General features: G+C 38.0%; 1 protein-coding gene across 4 annotated transcripts in view; it reads right to left on the bottom strand.

The window, feature by feature from the left end:
- Positions 1-12,040, bottom strand: part of LOC132012140 (ceruloplasmin) — a 56,645-nt gene extending 44,605 nt beyond the window's left edge. The window contains exons 1-4 of one of the 4 annotated variants that reach the window (XM_059391759.1): positions 11,717-12,040; positions 4,021-4,268; positions 2,201-2,413; positions 1,269-1,442 (exon numbers count right to left, since the gene is read on the bottom strand). In XM_059391759.1, coding sequence (XP_059247742.1) covers positions 1,269-1,442; positions 2,201-2,413; positions 4,021-4,268; positions 11,717-11,859 — 778 coding nt within the window. In that variant the 5' untranslated portion in view covers positions 11,860-12,040. The remainder of the gene's footprint in view (positions 1-1,268; positions 1,443-2,200; positions 2,414-4,020; positions 4,269-11,716) is intronic. The other 3 variants (XM_059391760.1, XM_059391762.1, XM_059391761.1) reach the window with 3 other exon arrangements.
- Between the last annotated feature and the right edge of the window lie 525 nt (positions 12,041-12,565).

Here is a 12,565-nt window from a genome sequence, read left to right as displayed (position 1 = left end):
GAAATGCTGGGGAAGGATTGTAGGCACCCGTACCAGAGCCACAAAGCCCTAAGTCCAAAGGCAGGGTGATGTAAAGCCTTTTGAAGAAATTTAGGATCACTATTCAAACTCGGTGGTCCTAGAAGTACGGTGAAAATTGCTTCTCAGTAGCACCATGAATTATACAACAGCGGTACAACCAGACTGACCCAAACTAGATGTTTGAGTATCTTTTTCTAACATCTATTTTTGATTACTGCAGAACAGAGGCAGGATTGAAGTATAGAAAGAGGGCCTTCCAGCCAGAAATAAGCAAAAGTTGGTGAAAAAATTCTGTACTTTGTTAGTCAGTTATTTTTCTGCTTTGGTAGTTATTTTTTGTATTACCGATTTGAGTAAAGATTATTTTGAAGAAGCTAAACACAAACAAAATCTATACTTCTTGGTCTAGTTGATGTTAAGAGACGTGATTTTTTTAATGCAAATTCTGAGTGATAGAAAACTTTACTAAGCTCATTATTTTGTGTCTGGGGGCACAATTAAGAGCTAAGGAGAAACGTAGGCAATAAACAAAGCATTTCTAGAAGAAATAAAGTGAATTAAAAGTTAGAAGAAAAATGATGCAGATGAAAAATGTATGAGTAAAAGAAATACCTTGTAGAAGTAGTGGTTTGAACTATTTTCCTAAATACAGTTCAATGCTTTATGATATAAGTATAATTTTAAGCATTTAGTTTAATAATTTTAGGCTGCCTCAAATAATTTTTGGGATGAGTTTGGAGGTTAAACAAATATATAAATAAATATAAAATGCATATACATTAAACCATAATTGACGATGTTTTCTACTTATTAGTTTGGGAATAATTTGGTGTATCCAGTTTTACTAAGCACAGAGTTTTGATTTGATCTAGCTGAATATAAAGTTGCACATTTAATATGCCTTTTTATCAAGGCCATACTAGAAACACACAACTTAGTGATGCCTGGGTGGCTCAATTTGTTAAGCATCTCTCTTCATATCAGGTCATGATCCTAGGGTCTTGGGATCCAGCCTGCTTGGATCCCAAGCATCAGGCTGCTTGCTCAACAGGCAGTCTGCTTCTCTCTCTGCCTGCGGCTTCCCCTGCTTATGTTCTCTCTCTCTCTCTCTGACAAGTAAATAAGTAAAAATCTTAAAAAAAAAAAAATAAAGAAGCACACTACCTATTCATGTGAAGGATAAACCTAGCAGACCTAATAGATCAAGAAAAATAAGACCAAAATTAAAACATCTTCTATAATCTTACAATACATCCTGTTACTCTCCTGGAAGTCTTCATCATCTTTGTCAACTTTCTCTGGTTCAGAGCAATAGTTTTTAATGTTGTCATCTAGGTACCAGCTGAGATTTTCATCCACCACAGAAAACATCACCACAAATTCTTGGTCAATATTTTTTTCTTTTTCATTATCCAGAGAATCTGAAGTGAAAATTACTATTTTAGTAGAAGTTAATCTTTAACATGTATTTTTAGCAGGTGATTTATAGCTTTAAAGATTTATTTTTCTTATAAAGCACAAATCTGGATTAGTCACTTCTGTTTTACAAACATGAAAACACCAGGAAATTTTATGGTCAGTGTCCAGGGCATGGAGATCCTCATATATCTGAATATCCACTGACCACATAATTATTCAATACTCTTTGGCAGATGTAAAGGTTGGAATTTAAAGTTGTGTGTATATGTTCTGGTCCCATAAGCTGAGACAGTAAGTCTTTTCAGGTAACTCATTATCCCAGTAAGAATTAGGTTTCAAGCTACTGAATTATGTCATCTTTGTCATGATGCTAGAAATAGATACTGTGATCCTGTATTGACCAACACAGTACAGATAGCTATAGAACTATCACCACGGAGTGCTGCTAAGGGGGTCACTTTCAGTAAAGTCATACATCTCTTCAACATCACTGTTGGAAATTACATAGAGCAAAACCTATCTTCCAGGAAAGCATGTTTCTTACTGTTTAGCAATGTGTGTGAATGCTTGTTCCATTTATCCCTTCTTTTTTTCCTGTCTTGCTGTTTCTTTCCTTTTTTTCTGGATTCACCCCCCCCCCCCACTCAACCTTACCTACTCAATCATAACACAGAAGAGTTGACTTATAATTAAAAAAAACAAACTGCCCCATCTCTTGCCTTTTGGTCATACATTGTGATCAACAATGAAAAAAATGTACCTTTTTTACAGATTATTAAGGGTCCGATGAGTCCTGAGGCAATATCTTTTGGAGCATCAATGTGGGAATGGTAAATCCTGGTCACACAATTGCTATCTTCCTCACCAGGACTCTGGTCTTCGGTGGCATCCAATACGTATGTGTACTGCTCGCCTGGATACACTTTGTCATCTGCTTTGTGAAAATCTGTCGTGTTGTCAGGATAGATGGCCCCTGGGAAGCAATATGCAATAAAGTTACAATGTGAATGTATTTGAACTTAAATGAGAGAATAGATGCTCCATTAATTTTTTCAGCAAACATTTATACAATTTCTAGTATGTGCCCTCTTGTGTATCTGGTGATGTCCTGTTTGGACACAGAGGAGTGAAGGAGTGAGAGGCTAATGACTAAGGGGTCTGGAAGCTTCACAGAAAATTTGGTCATTATTATTTTTTATACTCACTGAATCTTAAGGGAGTAGTAATAGAGAATAGTGACTTTTGGTTTACAATTTAAAGAACGACTTTTGCTTTGGGGTCATGGTATGGAAGCATGAGCAAAATGGCTACTCTCTATTATAATTTGGAACATCTTATATGATATCAAATTTATGCCCATGAAGTAACTACAGATTTTTAAAAATTTTGTACTTTAAATTTTGGAAATTTCCAGAAACATGTAAAAGCCGAGAAAATAATATAATGAACTTCCACGTACCTGTCAATTGAACTTTAACAATGATAACTCAAGGCCAATCCTTATCCCTATACCCTCACCTACTCTTATCTCCATCACCATCGAATTATTCTAAAGCAAATTCCAGGCATCATATAATTTCATTCATAAATACTTGAATATGTACCTCTAAAGGATAAGAGCTCTTTTTTCTTCTCACAGCAACACAATATAACTACCATAACTTAAAAATGAGTAATGCCCTAATATACCATTAAATCATAAAAAAAGAAATAAGACAGCAGTCAACCTCCATGTTAGGAACATATTTGTTTGTTTCAGAAGAACAAACAAAGATATATGGTCAAAACAATCACCTTCTAAAGCAATACCTCTTTAAAAAAGAAAATTAATAATAAAAAAATCTAATTTTATTTTCATTTCTAGACTTAATCCTTGTAATTTCAGTTAGCATGGCCTCCGCATTTTTGCTTATGATAATATCTGATGTTCATTGAGTTATTATTATGTACTATTGTCACTATTTTATATATGAGGACATTGAAGCACAGAGAATTTAAGAGAATTTAAGAACTTGCTTAAGATCACTCAGCCAATAAAAGTCAAAGCTGCACTTGAAACTTGGTCTATTACTTTCAGAGCCCTTGCTCTTATCCACGACAAAACACCACCTCTTTCACTCATCATTACCATCATTGAGTACTAAAAATGAGTTTATCCCAAGTTAGAAGGGTATGGGACAAAGGCCACAGTATGTTCACACATAGGAACTTCAGAGGTGAGACAATCCCTCTTTCAAGTCCTGTTTCCTCCCTCTGGATGTTTGCCTTTTCTAGGCCTTAATGCCCATTGCCTAGTTCTCTCATTCTCTTTGGCTGGGAGGGAAGTCCTCATTCTCACTGACTCACTCATTCTATCAGTCTGCCCAGAAGTCCCCTTATGTTCACACTTGAAAATGCAAGCGCAATCGAGGGAAACAGCCTTATTATGATGAACCAAAATACTTGTTAATAAAATCGCTTAAAGCTAATTGACACAGTGATAGGTCTTATCCCAGAGGGGAAACCATAATTTACAAGTTAAAAAAGTGCTCCTACAGAGAAGCTAGAGGAAATTCCAGCTAGAGTATGAGCTGAACTTACCCTCATGTTCCTTACGGTAAGTTATTCCGTGAGGATGAAAAGTGTAGGGTCTAGAGGCAAAGTTTTTTAAGTGTACATAAACATTATCTCCAGTTTCAGCTTTGATAATAGGGCCTAAAAACCCTAGCCAGATGGGTTTTTCTAAAACCGTTGTAAAGGTTTTGTCTGTGTACTGAAGATAAAGAGCCTTCTTATAGATCCTTCCAATTCTATTTGGGCCATTTTGAAGATAGACATCGGAATGCTCCCTGCAAAGGAAAAGAAGACAACTCTATCAGAAGCCATCATTTCAGGGGATAACGTTATAATTATAACATCTCATCTGATTAAAGAGAAATTAATAACCACATCACATGAAATGTTTGCCTATTGTTGTATGGACGCTTCCCAAAAAATGGAGAGGAGAGAGGGTACTCATCCTGTTATTTTAACTGTGAGGCGTCCCACCTCAGGTGTGTAGCAGAGAATCATGTGTGAAGGCACCATAAAATATGGTATATCTTACCAGAGTATTTTTCTACAGGATTTTTATGTTAAAACCCAGAGGTGTTATGAAAAAGAATACAAAATTAAAGCGAAATATTAAGATAAAGCAGTTGAGAGTTTACTCACGGTATGCCTCTTTCAGCTACTAGAAAAAAACGAGTTTATAAGCAGTTAATCTGGATATTTGAGACTTTGGTGTATGCATATGTTTTGTTTTCCTATATAAATAAAATTTATGATGCTAAATTAGTTTTATTTGTATTTGTATTTCTTTTAGCATCACTAAACCAAGATTAGCATTGATGCATGCAATATGTGTGGGTTTTAAAATTACCTTTGGATTCAAATTACCCTTATGTTCTTTTAATCCCTTGCTACTGAAAATACTTGAACACTGAATATTTACATTCTGCTTAGTGGCTGACTCATAGTTGCTCAAAACTCTTCTAAAAATATTAGCAAATTAAATTATAACCGGGCAGGAAGAGGAGGAGAAAGAAAGACAAGAAAGGAAAAGAAAGTGAGTTTGGTATTCAAACATTAAAGTGATGCTTACGTTGTCCTTAACAGAAGGTTCGGGATTGCTCAGGGAGAGTGATTAGTGTTACCCATTGAGGAGGACGCACTTAAAACCTGGACTTTGGCAAGCCCCGCCACAAACAGGAACTCCTCCAGGAGAATAAAAACCGCTAACACTCAAGCTAATGATCTGAGGTTTGTGTTTCTTCCTATGAGTGTGTGTGTGTGTGTGTGTCTTGCCAACATTCACCACAGTGACCTTTGATTCTTACGGTTGCTACTCAACCCCCGTGGCGCCGGAAGTCTGAATGGAGAATAAACTTCGTCTTATTTCCACAGCTGTAAGCTCATCGGAGAGAGTGAGAGAGAGGTTTCCTTCTTTTCTTCAGGAGAAGAGGAGGGCTTGTCTGGGAGCTCTGGACTACTGTTGCTACAGAGTTTAAAGGCCTAGTTGTTCAAAATTCCAGGGTTGCAGCCTAATATTTCTTTTTCTTTTTCTTTTAAATTTATTTGACAGACAGAGATCACAAGTAGGCAGAGAGAGGCAGGCAGAGAGAGAGGAGAACGCAGGCTCCCTGCTGAGCACAGCATGGATGCGGGGCTCGATCCCAGGACCCTGAAAATCATGATCTGAGCTGAAGGCAGAGGTTTTAACCCACTGAGCCACCCAGGCTCCCCGCAGCCTGATATTTCTTAAGTTTTAATGTGCCTGGGGATCTACTGAAGACCTTAATGCAAGGCAAACTCCTGAGCCCCAGCGCCATTGTTTCTGATGGTGTGCATCTGGGCAGGGGCTCAGGCATTCAAAGTTATTAAGAAACACCCCGGTGTGTTGTGTTGCAGGCATTCAGCACTGGGCCGTGGGTAACCTGAATATTGAAGACTCCAAAGTGAAGGGGAAGAGAGCTGCCTAATCCCAGATGCAGTGGGATTTCTTGGGAAGGCGAGACAGAAAGGTGCAGGCTCTGTTTCCAGAACCTACCATGGTAGTGGCCAGGCCAGTGGTATAGTTGCATGAGGACATCTGAGTACTTCTGAGAACGGGATCCAGTGAGCGGAGCTGCTTGGGGCTCCAGGGGCTGAGTTCCGGCAGCAGCAGCAGGTGCAGAAAACAGCAGAGCACCATGCCTTGGGTTGACCAGAGGACTCTGACGACGAAGAGTATGTCACTGTAAAATGACAATGCCGTATCTCCCAGATTGCGGGAACTGCGGGATTCTCAAATCTCTCACTGAGAAATGAACCCTTTTTGATGGGAAGGGCGCCACCCTGGGCGTTAGAAAACAAAGAAGTGACCTCTTTTGCTGAGTTTCTCCTAATTGTTTTCATTTTCTAATTGTTTGAGTTTCCATTTCATTAGAATAAAATAGAAAAACGAATTCAGGAAGGCTCAGAGGGATTTCGAGAACATCAAAATGCATGGGAAAACAGCAGGACAGAGGGGGTGAATTCTCCCTCTAACACTGCAGCATTAGCATGAACGGGGGAGTTCTCATAAGCAGATGTTTTAACAACAGCAAAATTCTGAGGCACTGCAGGCTACTGAGATTAAAAGCAGATTCATCCAGTCGGGACTGCCGTGAGAAGGTTCACTAGAGTACGATTTCCGTGAGGCACACAGTGAAAGCACGGCTCACGGTGCAGAGATGGAGTTCCTCTCTGGTCGCCCCAGCAGGCCCTGGCACACTCAGTCTTACACAAGCCCATCCAGGTCTGAGGGTAAACTTTCTCCAGTGTCTCCTAGTGGTAGGAGATTGGTCCTGATATTTAAATTCAGATTCTAATCCGTGTTCTAAAATGCCCTCTTGATTCACATTTTACGAAGGCCCTTAAATTCTTCGGGCTTCACTCAAATACACTGTGTACTTGTATTTTCTGAGCGTGACTGTGAAACACGTGAGAACATGTCACACCCCATTTCAATAAAATGCAGTGGGTTTTGTCGGAATGCCTTTGTTGCATGGAAGTTCCCCTGTCTTAATCCCCTCCTGATACAGGAGGAGCATGGCCTAAGCCTTGGGATTCACTCTTTGTACCCAGAGATTTGGGGGAGGCAAAAACTGCTTTTGAACTAATTGATCAGAAGTTATAACATTTTCAGGGTTTTTGACATTTGGAATTTCTTTTATATACACAGCAATATGTGAAATATGTTTCCCTTCTTTTCTTTTTGAATAAAATTAACTTAACCAAATTGGGAAATATTTCATATCATATGATATGATATTCTGAGGGAGGTCTATTTGATTATGTTCTGTCTCCAAAAGAACATCAAAGGATCATTAGAAGATGTCTATTTAATTTCAAGAGCACAGCTTAGGGACAAGAGTTAGTTACTAGAAGCCTGCAGGAAGTTTGCCAGTCAGATATTCAGTCAAAAGAATCCATTGTAGTTGATCTTTGAACCAGATAATTCATATTAATTGTAGTTCTTCCTGTTGACAATTTTAACAGGCTCTTTTTTGCTCATTACAACCACTAGATGCTACCTCCCTGTCAGTAATCACTTCCTTCTTTTTTATCCCCTCAGCTTCTAGAATCCTATAACAATACAGTTTCTGGTAGATTCACACTCAGAAGTGAGTTTTTAATGGTAGTGGAATTAAAAAAAAATTTTATACTGCCTTAGTAAGATGATAATAATGCTACATCCTTCCATAAATTCAGAATGCACTTGAGTGGTCTTGGTTTATGTTTAGGCATAATTACTAAACTGTGGGTAATATATGGGAAAACTTTCTGGATTCTTGGCTTCATCAGTCGAGACACAGAACATTAGTTTTCTATTGCCAAATAACAAATTATCACATAGCAACTTCAAACAACACCCTCTGATTATATCACAGTTCCGTGGGTTGGAAGTCTGGCACAGCGTGACTGACTTCTCTGCTCAGGTTATCACAAGGCTGACATCAAAGTGCTTTCTCATCTGGAGGTGCTGGAGAAATCCACTTCCAAACTCAGTCAGGTTATTGACAGAATTCAGTTCACTGCGGTTGTAGGATTGACACCCCCACTTCCGGGCTGGATGTAACCAGGCTGGATGTAAGCTGAGGACCTGACCCAGCTCCTCATAGCCACTGTACTCCTTCTCAAGTGACCTTTTCCAAATGCAAGTCAGCAGTATTTTCTTGAATCACCTCAAATCTCTTCTCTTTCTCTTCTTTCACTAGGGATTCTCTGGTATAGATTAGGTGCACCCAGATCATTATCCTATTTTATTTTTATTTAGTTTTATTTATTTATTTGCTTGTTTATTTATTTAAATTAAATGTAGTTAACATATACTATATTATTACTTTCAGGGAGAGAATTTAGTGATTTATCATTTGCATACAATACCCAGGGTTCATTACATCAAGTGTCCTTCTTTTTTTTTTTTTTTTTTTTTGTAAAGATTTTTATTTATTTATTTGACAGAGAGAGATCACAAGCAGGCAGAGAGGCAGGCAGAGAGAGAGATAAGGAAGCAGGCTCCCTGCTGAGCAGAGAGCCCAATGCGGGACTCGATCCCAGGACCCTGAGATCATGACCTGAGCCGAAGGCAGCGGCTTAACCCACTGAGCCACCCAGGTGCCCCCAAGTGTCCTTCTTAATCTCCCAGTTACCCCTACACCCACTGCCCCTCCAGCAGCCTTTAGTTTCCTAGAGTTCAGAGTCTCTGATGGCTTGCCTCCCTCTCTGTTTTCATCTTATTTTATTTTTCCTTCCTTTCCCTTATGTTCATCTGTTTTTTTTTTTTTCTTAAATTCCACATGAGTGAAGTGGTATGTATGGTATTGTCTTTCTCTGACTGCCTTATTTCATTTAGCATAATACCCTCTAGCTCCATCCACATTGGAAAAGGCAAGACTTTATTCTTTTTGATGGCTCAGTGGTATTCCATTATATACAATACCACCTGTTTCTCCATTCCTCTGTCGATAGATATCTGGGCTCTTTCCATAGTCTGGCTATTGTGGACATTGCTGCTATAAACATTGGGGTGCATGTGCCCCCTCTGAATCACTATGTTTGTATCCTTTGCATAAATATCTAGTAGTGCAATTGCTGGCTCATAAGGTAGCTCTATTTTGAACTTTTAGAGGAATCTCGATACTGTTTTCCAGAGTGGCTGTAGCAGTTTGCATTCCCACCAACAGTTTAAGAGGGTTCCCTTTTCTCCCCATCCTTGCCAACATCTGTTGTTTCCTGACTTGTTGATTTCAGCCATTCTGACTGTTGTTAGGTGGAATCTCATTGTGGTTTGGATTTGTGTTTCCCTGATGATGAGTGATGTATTTTTTCACGTGTCTGCTTGACTATTTGTATGACTTCTCTGAAGAAATGTCTGTTTATGTCTTCTGCCCATTTCTTGATTGGATTTTTTTGTGTTTTGGGTGTTGAGTTTGATAAGACCCTTACAGATTTTGGATAGTAGCCCTTTATCTGCTAAGACATTTGAAAATATCTTCCCCCATTTCATAGGTTGCCTTTTAGTTTTGTTGACTGTTTCCTTTGCTGGGTCATCACCTTATTTTAAAGTCAACTGTACCATCGAATATCATATAGACCATGAGAGTGATAGCTCTTCATACGTACAGGTTCTGGAGGGTTAGGGCCACCTCCAATGTGATGGATAAGGAGATGGGGCCTTTGGTGATATGCCTAGGTCATGAGAATGGAGCCCTCATAAATGAGATTAGTGTCTCATGAAAGAGGTTCCAGAGAGATTCCTAGCTTCTTCCACCATGTGAGGATGCAATGAAAAGGCTATGAACCAGGAAGAGAGCTCTTGTTGGTACCTTGACTTTGAACTTCTCAGCCTCTAGAAAAATAGATTTCTGTTGTTAATAAGCTACCCAGTCTGTGATATTTTGTTCCGACAGCCTGAACAAAGACTGCTGGACATGCTGGTAATCAGAGACAACGAAGGGAAAGACAAATTGTTACCTAAACTCATCTTTACAAAAAGTTTAGTATAGTACTGGTGAAATGGCTAAAGCTCTATTCAGTAGTCACTGCTCAGATTTATTTTAAAAAAAGATCACAGGCAGAGTGACCAGTGCCCTTTAGAGTTCACATGACTCTAGGCTGTTGCTGAAGCCACAGATTATCAGACCTATGTTGTGCAACTTCCCTAAGCACAGAGGAGACACAAGAGTATTTAAAACCAAAGGAATTCTCTGTCCCCCAACCCCCCTCCCCCACCATTCTCAATAAACTCCCTCTCTCTTCCCTCACTTCTGGAATCACAGACTTCTTTATGGAAGTATGCTTGGGGCAATGTTTTGCATTTAGTTTATGTCTAGTGAAGCTGATTTGATTTTTGATCATGAATAAGAGCAGAAGAATGGTGGGTGGGAGCATGGAGTATAGCAGTACTTTTTTTTTTTAATGTGTTTTGTTTCCCTATAGAAACTGCATATAATTTACATTGTATTTAATCAGGGAAAATACTGCCACTATACAAAATAGTTTGGTGAAGTCATGAAATCAGGTCACATTCCCAAGAAGAAACCACTACCTAAAAACCAGACTTAATGAAATTATTGAAAGGTGTATTAGTTTTGTTTGCAATCGGTTATTTTTAGGTCAGAAACTTTTCTTACCGTACCGTACATTACTAAATTAATAACATAATGATTAAATATTATCATCAGCTATGCATTATCTTTTATTGTGAACAATTTCAAACATGCATAAAATGAATGAGAATAGCATATGCCTGTCAACAGAATCAATGAAATTGATTATACACCAATTATGAAAATTAGTATACTTGCTTAGCTATTTTTAAAGATATAATCTTAGGACCTGATGGTCATTGGGTTCATTTGTGCTTTGTCACCATTACAATACATTTTTAAAAGTAGTGAGCATTGGTTATGGTAATAAATATTTAATTAGCATCATTAAAAGTGATGACCTCAGTATAAATTTCCATTATTAAAACATCAAGAATGATACTCTTGCATTTCTGTAGGGTGACTTTTGCTTGAAATAAGGGGGGGAAGGTTCACCTAAAACATGAAAACCTTTAAGTTACACGGTTTTTTTTGAGGGGGGGGATCACTATAAATATCTCACATGTTTTGTACCTGTGTGATGGACCAAGCACTATACTAAGAGCTTTATATGCAGCCACTCTTCAAAGAACCCTATGAGGTATTTTTTATCCCCATTTTACAGATTAGCAGGCTGAGGCTGAGAGAGACAAATTGAATTAAATGTCCGGTGTCATCCAACAAGTACTGAGCACAGTAACACCATATTTGTTAAAACAGTGTTTGATTTCTATAAATGATGTTTTAAAGGATTAAAAAACATTTTATTCTTACCTACTAGTAATCAATAAGTGGTATGATAAACATAACATTTTATACTGCCATTATTTAAATTAAGGAACTTTTGCATAAACAGAAAATAAGACTGAATCCTGATGAGAGACAAAATAATAACCAGAGGAGATAAGAAGAAGTGCCCGGAGATCCCCTCAGAACTGAGGGGAAAGGAGTTAGGCAGACTTTCCCCCAGCCAAAAATGCCCAGGAATTTAGAGATTTATTAAAGTTTCCTGGATTTCCAGTCCACATTTTGAAGTTTCTATACACTACAAATTAATAAAATATTTTATCTTATTGCCTTTATTTTTTAATTGATAGTTTATAAATTTGGTCTTAAACAAACGAACAAGAAAAATAGTGACTTACTTGTCAACTGAAATAAGTTTCTTCTCACTGTCAGAGGCATAGTCCCAAGTTGTTTCAATAATTCCAATGTAATAATGCTTCTCTTTTGCCCAGGCTGAGTTACTATAGAAAAATAGAAAAATACCCAGCCACAAAGTCTTCATTTTTTTTCCTCTTGGAGCCTAAGAAGCAATGAGGTGAAATCAGAAGCCGGCAATTTTATGCTTTCTTCCTTTGTTTGCTTGATTGACACAGCTTAATGTTGCACAAAAGTAAATTGTTTCGTCAAAGCAAATAACGTTTCCCACTTCAGCTCAGTTCTGGTAAACTCAGAAAGAAAAGTTTTCCGTTGCCAGGCTTCTCTGATTACAAATAAAAAGTCAACAGTTATTGTTGGAGCCGCTAGAGTGTGCATAACTCTGCTTTCTTCCATTTATTGTGTAAATTCCAGGAGGGCAAAAAACATCGCTAAATGTTCCCTTTGTTCCTCGAACAATAAGCCACAGTACAGTGCCCTGCACGCAGTGAACTCTAAAAAATCAGGAGGAAATTATGCAAAAACAGTTTAAAACATATCACTCTTCACTTTTGAAACAGCTAACAATACTTAGTTGCAACTTGGTGATACAAAACATGATATTTCGTGTGCCAAATTTAAGTACCCCACAATAAGAATCTTATTTTGAAGGATTTAAGGATTTATCTATTTTGGATGCTCTGCACTCATCTACATAGGAAGTTTACCATATTATTCTGCATTGCTATATGCAAATAAATAATAGAGCATAATAGGGGTTGATAATTCTGTTTTATCATCAAAGAAATCAGACATAAGTAAATCTGTTTGCAAAAGCAAAGGTTGCTCTTAGT

The sequence above is a fragment of the Mustela nigripes genome, chromosome 2 (assembly GCF_022355385.1).
Source record: "Mustela nigripes isolate SB6536 chromosome 2, MUSNIG.SB6536, whole genome shotgun sequence".
Lineage (NCBI taxonomy): Eukaryota > Metazoa > Chordata > Mammalia > Carnivora > Mustelidae > Mustela > Mustela nigripes.
Note: the sequence above shows the minus strand (reverse complement) of the source record. Positions and strands in the feature narration are given on the sequence as shown.